At 36.6% G+C, this 22,175-nt stretch overlaps 1 protein-coding gene across 32 annotated transcripts in view; it reads left to right on the top strand.

The window, feature by feature from the left end:
• The window catches only part of Mycbp2 (MYC binding protein 2), a 245,859-nt gene that overhangs the window by 144,000 nt on the left and 79,684 nt on the right, over positions 1 to 22,175 (top strand). For all 32 annotated transcript variants that reach the window (XM_076545493.1, XM_076545490.1, XM_076545488.1 and 29 more), the window contains 10 exons: positions 702 to 802; positions 1,437 to 1,655; positions 4,313 to 4,538; positions 6,496 to 6,614; positions 7,157 to 7,244; positions 9,751 to 9,800; positions 13,251 to 13,423; positions 14,346 to 14,490; positions 17,614 to 17,829; positions 18,425 to 18,480. In XM_076545493.1, the coding sequence (XP_076401608.1) occupies positions 702 to 802; positions 1,437 to 1,655; positions 4,313 to 4,538; positions 6,496 to 6,614; positions 7,157 to 7,244; positions 9,751 to 9,800; positions 13,251 to 13,423; positions 14,346 to 14,490; positions 17,614 to 17,829; positions 18,425 to 18,480 (1,393 nt within the window). The remainder of the gene's footprint in view (positions 1 to 701; positions 803 to 1,436; positions 1,656 to 4,312; positions 4,539 to 6,495; positions 6,615 to 7,156; positions 7,245 to 9,750; positions 9,801 to 13,250; positions 13,424 to 14,345; positions 14,491 to 17,613; positions 17,830 to 18,424; positions 18,481 to 22,175) is intronic.

The following is a 22,175-nucleotide window of genomic DNA, read 5'->3' as shown; positions in this document are numbered from 1 at the left end:
AATTTGGTCCATCCCAGAGGTTTAGGCTAGGTTAAAAAAGTATTTTCTGAATAAATGTCATTTATTCTTATGCAACAGGTCTAGAAGCCCATATTTGGGACAGTAATTGCCCTGTAATGTAAATGTCGAGGCTTAGCCCATCTTTTAAGCCTCACATGGAAAAATGACCAAAATGGTTATCAGCAAAGTTCTTCATGAGAAATAGAAGTCATAATAGAAAAGTGACAACAGATGCTTTTTGAGATGTTTATATGTACAGACATTGTTCTAAGTGTTTTATATATGTGTTAAGTCATTTAATCCTAACAGCAGTCAGGGAAGAAATATTGTTATCTTGCTATTCAGATTAAATAATTTGCCTACTGTCATTTCTATTGCTGTGTTTAAAACTACTGCCCTAGGTTCTCCTCCTGGCTCTAGCATTTTACAGGTATATATTTGTAGAACACATTAAGAATTTACTATAAGACAGACAAACACTGTGTGCCTTGGCTTTTCTCTTCTAAAAAGTAGGAAGTATCTATTGTAAGGATTGAGATATACATGCTAGTAAATCCCTTACAAAAAATTGATCCGGTCCTTTATAGACATGTAGTTAATGTCAACCACAACTTTCTGAGGATAATAGGATATAGGTTAGTTTAGCATGTGTACAGTATAACAAAACCACCTTCTAACTATAGTTTTAATGCTTTTTTTAGCTGATGACATTCCAGAACTGCTTAGCTCTTCCAGTCTGTTTTCCATGCTGCTTCCCCTTATTATAGCCTACATAGGACCAGTAGCTGCTGCTATTCCCAAGGTGTGTAACTAAATTCTATGACTTTGAATTTCTTGCCATTTTTTATACCATTTCATAGATTTTATACCTTCCCTTTAAAGATATATTAAGCGTTAAGGCTCTAGGGTTATAGATAACAGATAAAGCACCTCACGTAGTAGAAGTTATTAGTTAAGCCTCTGTGTTCCCAGCATTGCTTATTGACTTAGTGTACTTACATATTGATTTCACACGTGAAGATCTGTCTTATAAATATGACATATAAAGAAAGATTAAGTTACCTGCTTATTTTAAAATTTCTGAGTTTGATGCCAATTCTCCACCTTAAAAATAGCAGTAGAAATGGAATGTTTTATAGTAGTGAGATAAGACATGAAGAAAGTCATAAACTATTGAGTCTTTGGCATAACTAAATATTGGGGAAAGCTATTTACTGTAAACCACAGAAAAGCAAGAGTTTTAAAATATAGATTATTGTGATATAATATCTAAGATAAAATTCCTAACCCATTAAAAACGTTTTTATTTAAAAATACTTTATAGATAAACTGTATATGGAACTTGTTACTGATAAGTATTACCAACAATTAGGGTAGTTCCTTAGTAAAATTAATTTCACATTTATTTAATCATGTATATTTTTTATATCTACTAGGTTGCTGTAGAAGTTTTTGGCCTTGTCCAACAGTTGCTTCCCTCAGTTGCCATTTTGAATCAGAAGTATGCACCCCCTGCGTTCAATCCCAATCAGTCAACTGATAGCACAACAGGAAACCAGCCTGAGCAAGGTCTCTCGGCTTGTACCACTTCCAATCACTATGCTGTCATTGAGAGTGAGCACCCATACAAGCCTGCCTGTGTGATGCACTACAAGGTGGGCACCATGCTTAGCAAGATGCAATTCCCAACCTTGAGCTGAGATTTTCTCATGGGATCTGAAAGAGTATTTTGCATATGTTCAGAAATGTCTCTTCTTCTGTAGTACTTAAATATAAATAATCCACAGATAAACTGTTGGGCTAACGAAGACTTGAAGATAGAACTTTTTCCCTTTTATTAAAGATAGATTCTTTTCTCATCCAATATCTGCTGATTACAATTTCCCCTCCCTCTACTCACCCAGTCCTTTCCCACCTCCCCTCCCCTCTGGATTCCTTCACTTTCTGTTTCTCATTAGTAAAGAACAGGCTTCTAGCAGATAACAACTAAACATGACAAAATAAAATATAAGATGAAGCAAAAAGTAGAACATCAAAAGTTGAACCAGGTAACTCAACAGAAGAAAAAGAACCCCAAAGAAGGCACAAGAATCAGAGGCCCACTCATTTATATAAACTTTATAAAAATACTAAACTGGAAGTATGTATGCCGAGGGCCTGATGTAGACATGTTGACTCTGTTGCTGTTTCAGTCTCTGTGGGTTCATATGCTCTTTGCTCAGTTTATTCAGAGGGCCTTGTTCTCCTGGTGTCCTCCATCCCTGCTGGCTCTTACACCACTTACACTATTTCCACCTTCTCTTCCACAGAGTTTCCTTAGCTCTGATGGGAGAGATTTGATGGAAACATCCCATTTAGAACTGTGTGTTCCAAGGTCGTCTGTCTCTGTCTCTCTCTCTTTCTCTCCTCCCCGCCCCCCTTTCTCCATGGTGTCTGGCTGTGGGTCTCTGTATTTGTTCCCATCAGTTGTAGGAGGAAGCTTCTCTGATGATGGCTGAACATGGTACATATCTATAAGTATAGCAAAATGCCATTGGGAGTCATTTTATTGGTTGTTTATTTGTTTGTTTGTTTTAACCTAAGGCTTTACCTTAGGTCTCTGGGCTATGTAGGAAAACAGAACTTTTACCTTACAGATTTTATACTTTGGTAGGCTATTTGTTTGTTTGTTTTCTGTTTGGTTTTTTGGACAGGGTTTCTCTGTGTAGCTTTGGAGCCTGTCCTGGAACTTGTTCTGTAGACCAGGCTGGCCTTGAACTCACAGACATCCACCTGCCTTTGCCTTCCGAGTCTGGAATTAAATGTGAGTGCCACCACCACTTGGCCTTTGGTAGGTGTTTGAAAGTTATTTATAAATATTTTTCTAATAGTATTGAAGTATATAATGCTAAACTCTGTGGTATATATTATAATTATTGTGAATATAAATCTTAAAATTTGTAAATAGTATTTTTATGTGTGTTCCTGTGGGCATGTTTGTTCATGGATAAAGAGGCAAGAAGACAACTGCATGTTATTCCTTAAGTACTATCCACTCCACATTGTTTTTGAAACAAGGTCTCTCACTGAACTGGAACTGGCTAAGTGCACTAGCCTGGCTGGCCAGCAGCCCCAGTGGTCTTCTTGTCTTTACCTCCCAGCCCTGGGATTAAAACTTGTACCACCATGCCCAGACTTTATTTATTTACTTTGACACAGGTCCTGGAGACTACACTCTAGTCCTCAAACTCTTTACAGACAGAGCTATCTCCCTAGCCTGTAAATCATACTTTTTAAACTGACATTATTTGTACCACTATCTGAACTCAGAAAATCGAAAGTAGTCTACTTAGAATATTGTATAAAAAATAAAAAGTGAAATATTTTAAAATTTAAAATATAAAATTTATTATATTCAAATCCTTTTAGTAAATAAATGAGAATGAATCATGTGCTTTTTCAGTTATGTTTTCATGCTTGTAAAACATTCAATTTGGTTTAGAAATAGGAGCTATATAATAGTAGACCGGATAATGCTGTAGCCTTACTCATCTCCTGGTTCAAGTCTTAAGGTCTTAATTAAACCATTTCATTTATTTTCTGCTTCTTCCTTCTTTTTTATATTGTTGTAAAACAATTAATGTTATTTTCTTTTGTATTTTTCTAATGTAAAAACCCTCTAAAATAACTATAACACTTAAAATGAGCAATTCCTTAATATTATAAAATATGCATATTTTATGTGTTTGTTTGAATTTGAATTCACATAAGATGAATATATTTGGGATTGTTTGTTTCTTCAGTACCGCCCCCTTTTTGGTTTTTCAAGACATGTTAAAGCCCTGTAAATATATTCATACCCTTCCATCTCTGTCTTTGGGTTTCCTCAACTTTTGATTGTTGAAGAAACTGGCCCCATATCTCAGCTGGATGTGAGTCTCTTCACTTTACCCTACTGAGAGTTTAGATTCTCCCTTCTAATTTTCCTTGCATCTTTGTTCCCTGGAATGAGCAAATATTTAGACTTACCTTTCCTGCTTCAGCTCTGAATCAGCCACTTTAAAAAAGAAGCTCTGGTTCTTGTTATACTACATATATATGTATGTTTGATATATATATATATAAAATTTGTTTTGTGAATTGGTTTTTAATTGGATTTTGTTTTCTAATATTTAAATAATTTCATACTCCAAAACTAAATTATAAGACAGTCTGTTTTGTTTCCTTCACTTCATTTCTCCTTCATTTCTCCACTTTTTTGTAGTGTGTTATTCTCTCACCTCACAAATGTAGGTATGTGCATGTATGCTCATATCTTCTTGTCTCCTGCCAGGTGACATTCCCGGAATGTGTTAGATGGATGACAATAGAATTTGACCCTCAGTGTGGTACCGCACAGTCAGAAGACGTCCTCCGTTTGCTTATTCCTGTCAGAACTATTCAGAATTCAGGATATGGACCAAAATTGACAACTGTTCATGAAAACCTTAACTCATGGATAGAATTAAAGAAATATTCAGGATCCTCTGGATGGCCTACTATGGTTTTAGTGTTGCCAGGTGAATTTTCTCTTCTCAGTTTTATGGGTTAAAATGGATACATGTATGTATATTAAAGATGCATTATTGAAAATGTTTAACTTCAGAGAAAATTATTAAAGACTTATGGGTCTTGGTTTCAAGTGAGAAAAATAAGATATGCTGGGCAAAGGGCATAGTGTACTCTAAATTTAAGAAGAGTGATTATTTGAAGATTTTTGAGGTGAGGGGAGTTAATACTGAGTCATCTGTATAGTTGGGACCAAATTACAAAAAAAGTGTAAAAATGGAATTGATTTTCTATTTTCCCAGTAAATGCTATCTTTCAGAAGTAGGATTCAGGCCCTTACTTTGGAGGTGTATGTGGTAGAATATTTTATGGTGTGCTACTTTTGTTTATATTGCATTTGTTTAACTTCGTGAATCTGTGTTACTGTGCCTATGTAAAACACCTGATGGTTTAATAAAGAACTGGCCAATAGCAAGGCAGGAGAAAGGATAAGTGGGGCTGGCAAGCAGAGAGTATAAATAAAGGAGAAATCTAGGAAGAGAGATCTGAGATCTAGCAGCCAGAGGAGAAGGACAACTCCAGGGGCTAACCACCCAGCTACACAGCAAGCCATGGAGTAAGAATAAGATTTACAGAAGTAAGAGAACAGGAAAAGCCCAGAGGCAAAAAGGTAGACAGGATAATTTAAAATAAGGAAAGCTGGCTAGAAACTAAGCCAAGCTGAGGCCGGACATTCATAAGTAAGAATAAGCCTCCATATGTGATTTGTTTGATAGCTGGGTGGCGGACCCCCCAAGAAAAGAGTAAAAACAAACAGTGACATTTTGATGCCCCACATTGGGTACCAGTTGTCCTTTTTTAAAATGGTGGCTGCTTTTTAAGCCATAGCTGTCTGAAACGGCAACTGTAACTCTGCCACTACCAGCAGCGGTTAGGCCACACGTGCTGTAGCCCGAGGGAAATCTGTTCCCTCCAGCTCCAACTCTCGAAAAACTACAAAGGGAACTTAACTAAACTTCTCTCCCTCTAAAATCCCAAGATTCAAAGGTTAAGGTGGACTTCTGCTCTCCAGAGGCTGAGTAGCTAGTTGCTCAGCTCCTCTCCTCGCTCGCATCCTCCACAAAGCCCTTGTGCTGCTACTCCCCCTCCTTATAAACCTTTCTCCCCTGGCTCCTCCCTACCACTTCCTGTCAGCTAGCTGCTGACTCAGCCTTCTGACCGCAGGTGACTTTTATTTAATCAAACACATCTTTGCATCATTCAACATTCCAGAGCATAAACAAAATAACACACCTTGAAATAATATTCTACAACAGGTGTGTGTGTTTCTGTGTGTGTGTGTGTCTGTCTGTATTTGCACTTATTTCTGATATTTATGTCTTCCTTTAAAAGAAAGTTAAGTTTTAAAACTCTTTCGTTTCTGTAGTATTCTAATTTCAACCAGTTAACACTAACTAGTCTTTCAAACACTTAAAGTTATACAGAGAAGTTTTGTCATCTTTCATATAATCCGGCCTTGATGAATTTAGTTTTTTTCTTTGATTCTAAAACACTTTTTTTTTTTTTTATTGGTTGACTTGTTAAGAGATCAGAAAATGCCAGTTACGAGGGTAGAAGATTACTTAATTCAAAACAGAGAATACTAGCCTAGGTACTCAGTAATTGATAGATAATTGGGAAAAAATGCTTATATAACGTAAGGATAGGCTTAAGGAAATGGATTTGATTATAATGGAAATTAGCAAACGGTCATTAGGGCTGGTTCTATTTTTGATAGTGTTGCTTTTAACATGGTTTGTACAAAAAAATAAAGGGTTCTCCATCAAAAAGTCTTCTTTTCCATTTTAATAACTGATTTGAATAGTTATTTATATGATAAAATAATGAAATGTTACCAAGTTCTTTCAGATTTTAACCATGCTAACAGAGATTGCTGCTTGCTCATACACACACTTTTTGTTTTTTAAGGAAATGAAGCCCTTTTTTCACTGGAAACTGCTTCAGATTATGTGAAAGATGATAAAGCCTCCTTCTATGGTTTCAAGTGTTTTGCAATTGGATATGAATTTAGCCCTGGACCAGATGAGGTAAGAATAAGGTTACTTCCCAGTCTGTTAAGAACAATTGGCTCTTTTAAAAGTTCCTTGGATGTAAAGTGCCTTGCAAGCTTAAGGTTTATGTTTAAAATGTTGTGTAGTTTAATTATCTGTTGGCATTTTGCTACTCTTCATACATGGGGATAATTGAGTTAATGCAACGTGGCCCCATGTAAGTAAAGCATGCTTGGAAGCATAACTCTATGCCCCATGCTAAAGTTTTACCTTTAATAAATAACAGAACCTAGCTTCACAAAGTGACTTAAGTTATTCTAGATTTTCTTAAATGTTTTAAATCAAACACTAAAATAATGCCAAGGTCATAATCTTCCTAAATGTGAATGGCAAATGATTTGGACAGTGAAGGTGTAGACCCAAACAACATGGGGTATAATATTAAATCTCTTTCTCCCTCAGCTGCCAGCTAAACAGAGCTTTCTAGTTTCATTGGCAGAACTTGACTTTGAATTACAATGTTTTCATAACCCACGTTCAAACATTTTTTAAGTAGTGAATTTTATGCAATTCTACAGGGAGTTATTCAGCTGGAAAAAGAATTAGCTAATCTCGGTGGGGTCTGTGCAGCGGCTCTGATGAAGAAGGATCTAGCACTTCCTATTGGTGAGTAGTTAAGTAGCAGGTGTTGTTAAGGATTCATAAGGAAATTTAAAAGCAAAACATATTTATTACAGAGCATTCAAAGATAAACTTCAACATAAATTTTGTGACTACATGTACATATGAGTAACAGTTGTTTGATACACTGATGTTGTTTCGATGGAAATCTTTTTAATTTACTCAAATTCACATATATGTATATCCTCCATATATTATATCTCCATATATATGTCTGTACATATATATACATATGTGTATGCCCTCCATATATATAAACACACGTATATATGCACATACTTATTTTTCCCTTGGAAAATCCATGTAGACCTTCTCATTTTATCTTTTATTTACCTCTCTTCTTCTTTACCCCGTCATTCCTTGTTATATCCCATTCTTGATCGTTTTTAGTCTTCTCGGTTTCCTCAGTCCTGCTTCATATTAGTCCCTTTGTGCTGTTCTCCTAACATGTTAACATTTTTATATGAAGAGAATTATTAGCACCATCATTGGAAGAACTTTATCAATAGCTGTTAACAATTTTACTTTTGATGTATCTGTTTATATTGAATACTTACAGAAATAATAAAAAAATACATATTGACTGAAGGATGAAGATAGCAGTACCTTTGATTGCCAAACCTAGCTGCAACCAAATCTGTCGTCTGGAACCCAGTTAGAGAGCTGATGGAGTCTGTGCAGCTGAAAGAAAAAGCATAGCTATATGGCCTAGGAAAGAAAGTTCTCCATGTTATAGTAAATGAAACAAAAACTAATAGAAGAAGGTCACATTCTTGGTGGCAGCAATGTATCTATGTATGAGTTCATGCATGCTCACCTTTATGTACATTGACATACACATACACAGTTAAGTCTTGCATGTAAAATTTCTAGAAGAATAATACATGAGAAACTGTTGACAGTGGATTTCTGTAGGGGAACTATGATGATTGGGATATACTTATTCCACGCTTTCTTCTAGTCAGTTAGACTGTTTCCCCTGAGCCATGTTTCTGTTTCATGACTGTCAAAGAAAAGAAAGAAAACGTTCTGTATTACACAGTAGAGGAGAAAATGGCTAAAGAACACAGGTAAGTAATTCTTGCAGGCTGCAAGAATATAGTATAGAGATTCAGCTGGATATTAAAGCTATACCTAGAAATTTCAAGGTATTTTTCTAGAGGCAAGCCATTTATTATGAAATATTTGGTGTTGTCCAGTTTTTAATATTTAGCTGTCTTCTGCTATGAAATTCTTGTGTGCCCAAACCATTTGGCAAACAGCTAAGCTTCTCAGACACTATTCCACTAACTACCCTGCTGAGCCTAGGAGACAAGCAGGCTCCTAGACACATAGCTTTGTTTCTAGTGCATATGAAGCTCAAACCATCCCCTTCCTTCAGGCCTAGGAGCTTGGCAGAGAGACTGACTGAGGACAGCGGGGCTTTCTGCATAACCAGGGGCAGTAAGGACTGGAGCAGAGTTCCAGAGGAGACCAGAGAGAGGAGAGGAGGAGTGAAGAGCAAGGCAGGAACAGCAGACATAGAACCCTGTGGCCAGAGAGAGGGGAGGAAGACAGTTCAGTAGAGGGTGAAAGAGATCTCTTGTAGAGTGTATCAGGGTCAGGGGTAAGGAGCCAGGAAGGATAGATGGAAGATGAAGGAACAGAGGACGAAGATGAGGTCAAAAGCATAGGAGCTTACTAAAACTATGAGGACAGGAAAGGTAGGCACAGAGAGGAGCTGAATGTGAGGACGGAGCTGAAGCTGTGTAGATAGAATTTTGTCATAGAGGAATAAAGTGAACAGACAAAAGAGCATGATATACATAGATTCCTTTCCCTCAGATACTCCACGCCATAGGTAGCATCTTGTTCAGGACTCTGCGAGGAATTTTCTCAGGACAGGAACTTGGGAAAATTCTGTTATCCTTAAGTAATATCTTAGGATTTTATGAGTCATCATTGTTACCTGAAATATAGCTATCTTATTAATCAAAAAAATCAGTTTAAGTTTTTGCAAAAAAGAAAACATTAAATATAAAAACTTCACACATGCATTCATATAGTCAATTTCTCAGATTATACAACCTTTTCACATTGAAACATGAAATTGTCATCTTCAAAGTCATACTCAGGAACCATGTCATTGACTTATACACATGCAAAAAAAAATCACATGCAAAAATAATTTCATAGTGTTGTAAGTATCTATGATTTTGTGTTGGGCTACATTTATAGTTGTATTAGGCCACTTGCAGCATCTGGACCTCGGGCTGAACATGCCTAATTCTTTACATTGTTTGGTGAATGGTACTTGATTACTAACGTAACAGTTACAGCTTTCATTCACACCAAAAGTTACTGAACGTTTTAAAGTCTAAACTACTAGATTTATCTAGAACTGTAAATCTTTTCAACCTATAATAATAAGATTACAAAAATGATAGTGAATACAAAGGATTGGAAAGGTTATTAGTACAATTTAGTAAAACTTTTTTAATTTGCGTAACAGGTAACGAGTTGGAGGAAGACCTTGAAATTCTTGAAGAGGCTGCATTGCAGGTATTGTCCTAAACATTTTAATTTTTGTCCACTAATTTAAAAATAATATTTCCACAAGATGATTACTGTATTCAACATAAGACTCAGTGGATAAGTACTTCATTCTGTTTATTGGCGTTCTAGAGACACACAACTTTTAAGTCTCCTTGATGCAAAGACCTGTGGGAACACTGACTGCCATGTGCTTGGGAGAAAGAAGGGCTAGGGTACAGAGATGCTCTTCAGAGCTGTGCAAATTTCCTTTATATCTGGACAGTCTTGACCAGCGAACAAACAAAGGCATTTGGCACAGGATATGGTTCCTTATCTAAACCTTAATTTCATAACATCATAGAGCCATTCGGCCCTCGCAGTTGGGAGCCATCAGTTTGTTGCTCTTATTATTTGCTAATATTTTTATTTGTATAAACATTAATTAAGTAGAACATTTGACCTTATAATGAAAATAAATCTGTATTTCAGTTGAAGTACTGGTTTTGGACCTCTCGTTTCAATCTGTATTAGTTTGTTACTTTATATTACTCAGACCATTAGATTCTCTTAGCTTAAGTCCTCTAAATTTATATAGCTAGCAGTCACTGATAGGATGGGAGGAGCCTAGTAAGCAGTGTTTTGAAATTATTATGCCTGCTTATCCTAGGCTAGAGATTTCATGTAGTAATTGAGTATCCATGTAGACTGTACACTGAGGCCATCAGTGATGGGTTAATGCTGTGTAGTGAAACAGCCTGAAGATAAAGCATAGACTGATTCCGTAGTTTCCAGACCATAAAATTCCATGAATTTGTAAGATTGTCCAAATACTTTTTTTCCCACACATATTATTTTTATTAAGGAAAAATGCTATTTTTATCAGCAGTAACTCATAATGATCACTTAATAGCCCAAAATAGAAAAGGGTTTGTGTAGCTAGAGTTTTCCTGCCTTGCCCACAGTCAGGACAAATCTCTGTCACCCGCCAGTCCCACAGCCGCTCAGACCCAGCCAAGCAAACACAGAGACTTATATTGCTTACAAACTGTATGGCCGTGGCAGGCCTCCTGTTAACTGTTCCTATATCTTAAAGTAACGCATTTCTACAAATCTATACCTTGCCACGCGGCTCGTGGCTTACCAGCATCTTCACATGCTGCTTGTCCTGGCAGTGGCTGGCAGCGTCTCCTTCTGCCTTCCTGTTCTTTTATTTCTCCTCTCTGTTAGTCCCGCCTATACTTCCTGCCTAGCCACGACCAATCAGGTTTTATTTATTGACCAATCAGAGCAACTTGACATACAGACCATCCTCCAATACAGCCAAGTGCAGACCATCTCAGACACCTGCACTCAGGCCCATGGTCCTAATCATCCTCTATGCAAACCTGCTGGGTAACGCCACAAGGAACCCAAGAAGGGCTCCCACAGGACATACATTAACATCCCACAGCAGGTTTGTTTGTTTTTTTGATCCTGGACCTTGCTTGGTAGACCAGGCTAACATCAACCTCACTGAGATCTTCCTGCCTCTGCCTCCCAAGTGCTGGGATTAAAGGCATGTGCCACCACTGCCAAGCATGAAAGATTATATTTTTAAAATAAAAGATTCATTTTATTCTGCCTACTTTTTTATACTTTTACCATGTACCAGAGATTATTAAATCCACGTTAGGGTAGCACTGATTGAGATTGGGCCTGTATCCTACGCTATGTATATGTCTATGTATGTAGTTAGCAGTGTACTCATTTACATAATTATCTGTATACTTCATTGTTTATAGTCCCATTAATATTATTTCTCTATTTTTGCAATTACACCTTGAACTTAGTATTGTTTTTTTATTCATCTTACGGAATCTGAAGTTCACAGAATTTACATGATCTAAGAGTCTGGTTAGTTGAGAAGTAAATGTGGGTGTCTAATTCCACTGATTCTAAGAGTTAGTATTTGACATTTATTTCCTGAGATTAATTGATCAAAGGGAATACAATACTAATTTGTGTTAATTTATCAAGCATTATTTATAATCTTTTCATGTATTTTTAGTTCATTTAGTCATCACACAGTCCTATAAATCCGAGATTCTTGTCTCCATTACAGAAAACTGAAGCACTTAGATAAGTACCTAGAACCACACAACTGGGATGGGATTTTACCTTTGATGGCATGCCGACAAAGCCATTACTGTGACCAATTTCCTATAGTTATAGGGAGCCATTATTTTTTGTGTAATTTAAAACTCTTAGATTTTTAAAAAGCTACCAGGTGTGTATATGTATAGGTATATAGATGTGTATTTAATATTAAGTCTTTGTACTTTAGGGAACAAAAATTTAACAAACATTTAATAAATGGTGTATGTCATGACTCATTCATATTTAAAATGGCTTTCAAGAAGCTCATACATCATGATTTCACAGAATATGGTGCTATATAAATAATACTTAGACTCGATATCATTTAAAGAAAAAAATAGACTTGGTTTATAGTTGGTATGATATGTATAAGTAATGTCCTGTTCCTCAAACACTGTAATGGGTGTTTTATACATATCATTTAACTTAAATTTAATAGTTACCATTTAAGAGATGTCTGTTTTGAACACCAGCTGATATGGTATCTTGTTAACTCAAGAGTATAGAACTTATCTAGAACCAGGTTTTTCACAAAGTCTGTTTGACTCAAAACAAAACAAAAAAATAAACAGTTTTGAGGTTGCATAGTTGGTGGAATGTAAAAGTTACTTTTAAATAAATAAATATTCCTGGAAAGTGTAACATTTTCTATTAAATTTTTTTAATTTATTAAAATATTTCTAGAGTCTTGCTATTTCTAACCTTTTCTTTAAAAAAAGGATTTAGTTATCAAATAGGTGAAAACTGAAATTTCACTTTTTTCTTCCTCTTTTCCTTAACTGTCATAAACTTAGATTCATGAGATATATGTGCAGCCCAATCAATAAAGACCTTGGTACTAAGGTCACTTCCCTAAGACAGTAAACAAGCTTACCTCTGATTGTCAATAATGGGAACTGAAAATGAGAGAGATTCCCACCAGTGCCTTCAGGAGCTCTGGCCCTGCCAAATGTGCATGTAACACAGGATAGGAGGAGATGTACCATGTCACCTAGCATGGAGGTTTTACTGTTACGGATTTTTGAGGAAGATAGGCAACTGCTACTGTTCCTGCCCTCCTATAGTTTATGCTTTATAGACCAAAGACAGTAAGACTGGGCATAGCAGGAAATGATTTTCCCCAATAAGGCATACTAGAAGTGTGTGCATGTTGAAAATTTCATGAAAAGGTTTATATTTTAATATATTTGCCATGTATAATGTCACACATCTGTAAGCCCTGCACTCAGAAGGCTGAGACAAGAGAATTCCCACATTGAAGGCCAGCCTGGACTATATAGTAAAGCCTTTTTAGAAATAAATAATAAGTAAGATACAAAGATATTCTTTTTTTCCTAATAGGTGTGCAAAACTCACTCTGGTATTCTTGGAAAGGGTTTGGCTCTTTCTCATTCACCAACTATCTTAGAAGCACTTGAAGGAAACTTACCACTTCAAATCCAAAGCAATGAGCAGTCCTTTCTGGATGATTTCATTGCTTGTGTCCCGGGATCAAGTGGTGGAAGGCTTGCAAGGTACTTTTAATATTACAACTAAGTTTGTTTAAGTATTCATCTCTGAGGAGGACTAAAGGAGGAAATGGCCATTTTGATGTTGAAATAATCCCTTCAATAACCCAGATTTTGTGTTTTGAACTTGAAGAAGTAAAAGGTGATAATATTTTAAAATATATGACAGTTAATAATTTGTTTTTTGCCATTTGCTGGTTTTGGATAAAAAGAAAGATATGCTAGCTTGTGTTAACTTACTAATAAAAAAAATAGAATAAAACCTCTTTCTAGTTTTAATTTTTACATTATAGAGATTACACTTTAGTGTTTAAAGTGAAAGACTAGGAAGGAACAGCAAATTTTTAAAGTCCTCCTCACTTTTATCTTGTAGGCACTTATATATAATGCATAGTAGAATTACTTTACTTGTTACTCATCTCACAAGTCAAATTGAATGTAAATTGTGAAATGGATTCAGGAATGGGTTGCTCCAACACTCAGAAATGGACAAGTTTTATAAGTAAGGGGAGATAGTAAAGAAGCGAGTGAGAAGTTATATAAAAAAGGAATGTCAGTGTACCCAGCTGCTCCCAAGCAAGTGAATATTTCTGTCCTTGCTTTCATAAGGAAACTTCTTTTCCAGTTGATATTAGAAAGCTGATCTCCCTCACTACTTCAGATTAGCTGTAAATCAGTCATTTTTCGATAATCCTATAATTAAAATTTCAGTACTTTCTAACTTTAAATTATTTCATAGTCTATGTAAGCATCAGAAACTTCATGCATTTTTGTGTGTGTATCTAATGGAGTTTTATTAATTGCTTCCCAGGAAAACACTTGTAACTATTACGGAATCAGAAATGAAGACACTGGTTTAGCATTTTGTTCAATACAGGTTTAGTTTATTTGGCTTAATTTCATGTTCTCTTGTTTTTAACTCTTTTAGATGGCTTCAGCCAGATTCCTATGCCGATCCTCAGAAAACATCATTGATCCTGAATAAGGATGATATTCGTTGTGGCTGGCCCACCACCATAACTGTTCAAACAAAAGACCAGTATGGAGATGTGGTTCATGTTCCCAACATGAAGGTAATTCTGTGTGAATTAGGAAAAGTCTGCACATTGCCTGCTCTAACTGCTAAGGGTTAGAGAATGACAAGTCTACAGGGTTCCCTTGCTCTTCTCTTTGTCTTTGTCTAATGGAGGATACTGAAAAGTTGCTTAGGTGAATGCTTTTGCATTAGTTAGTTCCTAGTTATGTGCTGCAACGACTGCAAAGATGATAGTTTAAGTTGTCTATTGGGAGAGTTGTATAGAAGGAAGGTCTCTAGTAAAGAGGGATTGAGTAAATGAATGAATACTGCATTTTTAGTTATATCTGTTTGTTACAAGACTCATACATTCTGCACTTAACTGAATTCCCACTTTAAAGATAATATTGATAAGGTAAACTTAATATTAATAGACAAGTTAAATATATATAAATTTTGGTTATAAAATAATGACTAATACAAATATATATATTAATGAGTATAACATATACTTCTTACACAAGGCAGTAGTTGATAAGGATATTTATATTATATTGAATGAAATCAGTGATACAGATATCTCATTTAAACTTTTTATGTGTTTCTAAATAATTTAAAACAAATGTAAATTTGTGTAGGTGGTCTCTAGTCCTTTTCCCTTCTGTAGTTGAATTATGGGATAATTTGAATTTTAGAATTACTACTTAATCAGAATAGATTAAGATACATAATCTTCTTTTGTTCATAGAGCACTAATTTTTGTATATCACAAATAAAACTATTTCAGCTGCTTTATACTATCTTTGATATGTAGCATGAGCAAAACACAATACCAGTGTAATCTTTTATCTGTCTCGGTAAAAAATAATTAAGACTGATTGTTCATACCTGTGAAGACCAAAAAAACTAAGCTTATATAAAAGCACCTGACTCTGATACTCAGCAGAAGTCAATATTTAACAGTACCTTTAAGCACTCTAATCCCAGCTCACAGTAACAATCTATGTTGTGTCCCAAACATGGATGCAAAAAGATGGAATAGTATATACTCTGGAGTAACTACAGCGTTGTAGGTAACATACATACACACTCACCATGATATCCTATGTATTGTCTCATCTTTGTTGTTTGAGACAAAACATTTGCAACTTACCACTATTTAAAGTTCAAAGTATAACAAAAAGCAAATGCTTTTGTAACATGAATTGCTAAATGGTCTCTTTATAAAAAAAAAGAAAAAACGGGAGCGTGATATCGGAGTGAATGCTGAAAGATCAGAGAGACAAAGAAACAAGCCACCTCTTACCTCTAGAACTCCTCAGCCTGAAAAGCTTTCCTCAGCCGAAAGACTAGTTCCTGTCTCCTCACTTTCCTAGTGCTGGGAATAAAGGCGTGTGACTCCCAAGTGCCGGGATTACAGGAGTGTGCCACCATTACCTGGGTCTGTTTCTCTCCTAGACTGAGTCAATCTCATGAAGTCCAGGGTGACTTTGAACTCACAGAGATCCAGACAGATCTCTGCCTCCCGAATGCTAGGATTAAAGGTGTGTGTCACCACTGTCTGGCCTCTATGTTTAATCTAGTGGCTTGTTCTGTTCTCTGATCTTCAGGCAAATTTTTAGGGTACACAATATATCACCGCACGCTTTCAAATTTTAAGACATTGGATTATAAATATACTTCTACATGTGTACTTGTGCCTCACCGGCCAGCCAGCCTGGTATACTTGAGGAGTTCCAGGACATTGAGAAGTGCCCACTCCCTCTTTAACCACCCCAACCCCTGCATTGGCTGACACCTGAGAAATGGAATTGGAGGAAGCTTATCCCCCCCCCCCAACACATGCACACACGCACACACACACTGGTTGGGATGATCCATATTGTTGGATTGCCTAGTCTTGGCAGTCTCAAAAGTAGTATGCTAGTCGTATATATTATAAATGTGTGGCTATCTATGATTCAAGTGTTCTTTTTCATCAGTATACAAAAAAGCAAGCAAAAGCACAATAAAACCTTTTGTTGTAGTTCCTGGCAAGTGTTGTCTTTTTCTTTGACTCGTGCATACTAAACATGTTATACCACCAAACTACACACCCAGACTCTCCAAAATACTTATGGAAAGTTGTTAGCAGCAGTCAATATTTTCAGTGTTTTAATATGCCTTGTTTGGTTGGTTGGTTGGTTGGTTGGTTGGTTTTGGTTTTTCAAGATGTGGTTTCTCTGTGTAGCTTTGTGCCTTTCCTGGAACTCACTTGGTAGCCCAGGCTGGCCTCAAACTCACAGAGATCCGCCTGGCTCTGCCTCCCAAGTGCTGGGATTAAAGGCGTGCACCACCACCGCCCGGCTTAATATGCCTTTTAAAAGTCTGTTTTCCTAGGTGTAAAGTAAGTAGATGAAGGATATTTACATTTTATCATTGCAGAAACTGAATTGCAAAGTTCAGACTGTTAAAATCAGTAGCTTAAGTTATTAACTATGCTCCCTAATTATGCTTTTCTTGCCTGAAGTAAACAGAGATCCTTAGATTTCTGGTCATTTTTAAACCATTAATTCTAAAGGCTTCTAATAATAACTAATATATTATTAATGAGTATATTTTCCTTTGTAGACTATTTTTTTAAAGATTTCTTTATTTTTATGTGCATTGGTGTTTTGCCTACATGTATGTCTGTGTTAGGGTGTCAGATCCCCTGGAACTGGAATTACAGTTGTGAGTAGCTATGTGGATGTTGGGAATTGAACCCCAGGTTTTCTGAGGAAGGTCTCTTAATTGCCAAACCATTTCTGTAGCCCCCTTTGTAGACTATTAACATCAAGAATTCAGATGAATTTTTACAAATAAGCTGTGATTAGGAGAGGTATTTATATTTAAATTATCTGATAAAATATTACTTCCTGAAAGAATTCAATACAGATTCTTTCTGTTTTCTTTCCCAGTATCATATTAACAAGAGATTTAATTTTTAAGGTTTGAAATCTTGATTATTTGTTCTAAAATAATGACACCTCTATTTTACACGATTAGTGTGTAAGACAGAGGTGAGATCTTCCTGGAAATGAAATGACAAGGTGAACCAGTGTTACCAAAACTTCTGTCACCGACTTTGTAATTGTAAATTGCTTATTTTGCTGTGTCAAAGATAACTATATATATTTGGTTTTTATATTATTGTGGATAGGTGGAAGTGAAAGCTGTACCTGTTTCTCAGAAAAAAACATCTTTACAACAAGAGCAAGTAAAGAAATCTCAAAGGATTCCTGGCAGTCCTTTAGTAGCAGCAGCATCTTCTAACACTGACATGACTTTTGGTGGGTTGGCGTCGCCAAAGCTGGATGTTTCATATGAACCAATGATAGTAAAGGAGGCACGGTACATTGCCATAACAATGATGAAGGTAATTTATTTTTACTTATCAGAAATATTTATCTTTCACGATTTATTTATTTAACATTTCAGTTTTTCAAATATTGGAACAGTATTCCAAAATGCATGATAAGCAATTTAAGGAAAGAAGGGTTTATTGTCTTACAACTTGAGAGGCTACATTCCACCATGGTGGGGCAGCATGGTTGTAGGCACAAGAGGCAGACAGGATAAATTTGATCCTCATTCAAAAAGCAAACAGAGATAAATACTACTGCTTATCTCACTTTCTCCTTTTTATTAAGTTCAACACTTAGAATTTCTTTTCATGGCCTAGTTAACTCAATGTAGAAAATTCTTCACAGACACAGCCACACATTTGTCTCCTTAGTGACTCTAAGCCCTGTCTGTATTAACAATCACATCATAAGATTTTTAATTTGTTTTTGTTCTTTGTTTGGATCTCTAGTAAATCTGGAATTCATTTTTCAAGTGGTCTTGCCATTTTCATTTCTTTCTTGTGTGGATAGACAGTGTTCTCAGTTCATTTACTGGATATTTTAGCATTGTAGTAAAGGGAAATATCTATAGCAAGGCTGCTAACGTTCCTTGTCTCTTTCTTCAAGGTATATGAAAACTACTCATTTGAAGAACTGCGTTTTGCATCACCAACTCCTAAAAGGTAAGAACTGTTTCCTCAAAGTGCTGCTAAAACTAAAAATGAATCATCCAAACAGAAATCATCAAAAATCCCATCCTTATTTTCTGTTATTTTAAAATATTCTTAGTAATTCTTTAAGTCTATATGTACCACTGCCCGGTTTGTGTTTTGTTCTCAAAAGAGGTTCCTAGAAGTCATCCATCACCTCTAGCCCTTATCTTCCACCCCCTCTTAATGAAGATCTCTGATCCTAGTAAGAGGAGTGGGAAAAAAAAAAAAAAAACAGCCCATTTGAGTCTGGTCACCACATAGTCTCTTGTTCTCTGCATGTCTACCCGCTGTGAGTCTCTGTGTTAATTGTCATCTAGTGTAGCTGGAGAGTTTCTCTCCAGCTCCTGCCAAGCCCACTTGTAAAATAAATACACAGATGCTTATATTATTTAAACTGTTTGGCCTAATGGCTCTGGCTTCTTTCTATCTAGTTCCTGTATCTCAAATTAACCCGTATCTATTAGTCTATAAGTTGCCACGTAGCTCGTGGCTTACCGGTACCTTACATCTCACTTGTCATAGTGTCGGCTGGCAGCATCTCCCTGACTCTGCCTTCCTATTCCCCCAATTCTCCTCTCTGCTAGTCCCACCTATACTTCCTCCTTGGCTGTTGGCCAATCAGCATTTTATTTATCAATCAATCATAGCAACATATATTTACAGCATACAGGACATCCCACAGCAATCTATTCTAAGAAGCTTCTTGGATGAGGCTTGAGATCTATGTGTATATCAATATTTAATCAGCAGTCATTTCAATACCATGTCCATTTAGCAGAATAATAGTACTAGGTTCTCCCCTATGGCTTATGACCTCTCTAGACACACGTTCTTGGCCCCATTATGGTGCCAGGTCTGGTTTTCATTTCGTGGAGCAGGACTTAAATCCAGTCAGAAAGGGGTTGTTATTCCATGATATTTGTGTCCCTATTGCACCAGTGGGCCTATCTTGCCATGCTGGTCATTATTGTAGCTCTCATTGTTCTCAGCCGAGTGAGACTAGTGATGATGCCCTTCGGTACTGTGAAAATGGTCAGTAGGTATGGAACTTCCAGGTCAGTTACTGTTTCGATTTCTCTGTGTTTTATAACTCAAATTGTAATGCCTTTAAATAAAGAGCAATGGCAATAATCTGTAATGTTTATTGGTCTATGAGACCCCATTGACCAGTAGCTCAAAAAAAGATAGTGGTATGGAAACTAGTAAGGGGTCATGGAGGTGGGGGAGGGGGTGGCGGAGGAAGATTACTCAAGAGAAGGACATAGAATACACTAATATAAAGCTGAAAGGAAATGATGGAACAGGAAGGAATAAATGGGCTGGAGAATGGGAGGGCAGAGTAGAAGATGTAATATGGGGAGGGATACCACACACTAAAGATCTTTAGAAAAAGCCATGTGAAAACCTACTATTGTAGAAGGTTCCTATATATGTATATGTATGTGGGTACATACATATAGATGTACTTCATCCAAGAAGCTTCTTACGTAGATGGCAATTAACACAGAGACTCATAGCTGGTAGACATGCAGAGAACAAGAGACTATGTGGTGACCACCCTCAAATGGGCTGTTTTTATCACACTCCTCACCACAAGGTTCAAGCATCTTCAGGGAAGAAGGGGTAGGATGATGATAATGGCTAGAAGTGGTGGATGACTTCCAGGAACCACTTTTCAGGACGAACCACAAACAGGGCAGTGGCACAAATGGACTCAAAGAATTAGTAAAATGTATACACACACACACACACACACACACACACACACACGCACACGCACACGCACACACACACACACGAGTTGAAATGGAGTCATCTTGTAGCAGGGAGGACAGTACACCAACTAGCCACACATGCTAACAAATAAAGTTAGTACCTGAAATGGACTACTAACCTTCTTTTCTGAAATGATTTCTTACTGCAGCATTTTGAAATTTCTAATTGAGCATTTCTTTATACACTGTAAACTTTCTGGTGTTATTTGTTTTTAGTCGACTATAAAACTACTAACAAACAACATAAAACGAAGATAGTAGAGAAAGATTATCAAGTTCCCAAACTATATACCTTGGGTAGTCTAGATGGATTGGTGTAATTTTCTGCCTGGTTCATTTTTTATTCTATTAAAAGTTACTATTGTTTTGTTTTGTTAGAAGGATCTAATTATGTAGCCCACCTCCACCATAAACATTGTTGTCCTGTCTCTGCCTCTCAATGCTGAGGACTGCACTGGGTGTCAGCACAGCCACTGCTCTGCTGTCTAATAGTCCATATCTGCTCCTCCCAGGGAGTTAGCAAGCGGTTTCTAAGTGTTGTCCTTGTGTTAGTTTTGGTGTCTCCTTTTTTGTCAACCTTTGTTTAATTCTGTTAACTTTATATTTAAGCACATTTTTTAAATTATATGTTAGTTTGTAGGGGAAGTTTGTATTTTGTTGTTGGTGTTGTTATTGGTTTTTGTCTTTGTTTTCTGTTTTGTTCTATTTTGTTTTGGTTTTGAAACAGGGTTTTGTCCTAAAGCTTGAGATGGCCCAGAATTTGTGATGTTTCTGTTACAGCCTCCCATGGACATAGAGGATAGACATGTGTCGGCATTTCTGGCAGGAAAAGTACTTTTAAAAATAGATACTTGAAACAGGGCATGGTAGTTCATGTCTTTAATCTCAGCATTCAGCAGGCAGAGGTAGGTGGATCTCTGAGTTCAAGGCCAGCCCAGTTTACAGAGCAAGTTTCAGGACAGTCAGGGCTGCCATACAGAGAAACCCTGTCTCAAAAAAACAAAAACAAGCCGGGCGGTGGTGGTGCACGCCTTTAATCCCAGCACTCGGGAGGCAGAGGCAGGCGGATCTCTGTGAGTTCAAGGCCAGCCTGGGCTACCAAGTGAGTTCCAGGAAAGGCGCAAAGCTACACAGAGAAACCCTGTCTCGGAAAAAAAACAAAAACAAAAAACAAAAAACAAAAAACAAAAAACAAAAAAAAAAGAAAAAGAAAGAGGGAGGGAGGAGAGAGAGAAAGGAAGAAAGGAAGGAAGGAAGAATAGATACTTGAGCAGCACATGGTAGAGTGATCACCTCTATAGACCTTAGAAGAGGCTCTGAAGCAAATTTGAAAAGCATAATTACCCATAGCTTGCACTGTATTGCATTTCATATAACTTTGTTTGAAACTGATTAGTTTGATTGGAAATTAGAAATTGATTTGGGTTAGTTTGATTTTCTTTTGGTTTGTTCCCAAGATAGAGTTACAGTATATAATCTACAATGTTTTCTATCAAATTCGCAAGGTACATAAAATGTGACTTTGGGAATAGGGATGTAGTATTTTGTTTCTGGCTTGATTATAGTTCTAAGCTTGTACTGGAGTAGAAACAACTAACCTTTATAAATAAATGTGAACATTATAACTTTGAATAAGGGCAAAATTAAGCTGAGTGTAATGGTACACAACTATAATCCAACATTTAAGGAACTGAGGCATTGGGAGGCCCTAGCCAGACTGTGTGCTCTATAGCACATTCCTATTATCGTTGGCTACATAGCAAGTCTCTGGGTAGACTTAGCTATATAGTAAAACCCTGTCTCAAGAAAGAGGGAAAAGGAAAAATAGAGAAATGAGGAAAAGAGAGAATAAGATAGAAGGGGAGAGAATAAAAGAACTCATTTGCTAGT

Source organism: Peromyscus maniculatus, chromosome 9 (assembly GCF_049852395.1).
Source record: "Peromyscus maniculatus bairdii isolate BWxNUB_F1_BW_parent chromosome 9, HU_Pman_BW_mat_3.1, whole genome shotgun sequence".
NCBI classification, from domain to species: Eukaryota; Metazoa; Chordata; class Mammalia; order Rodentia; family Cricetidae; genus Peromyscus; species Peromyscus maniculatus.
Note: the sequence above shows the minus strand (reverse complement) of the source record. Positions and strands in the feature narration are given on the sequence as shown.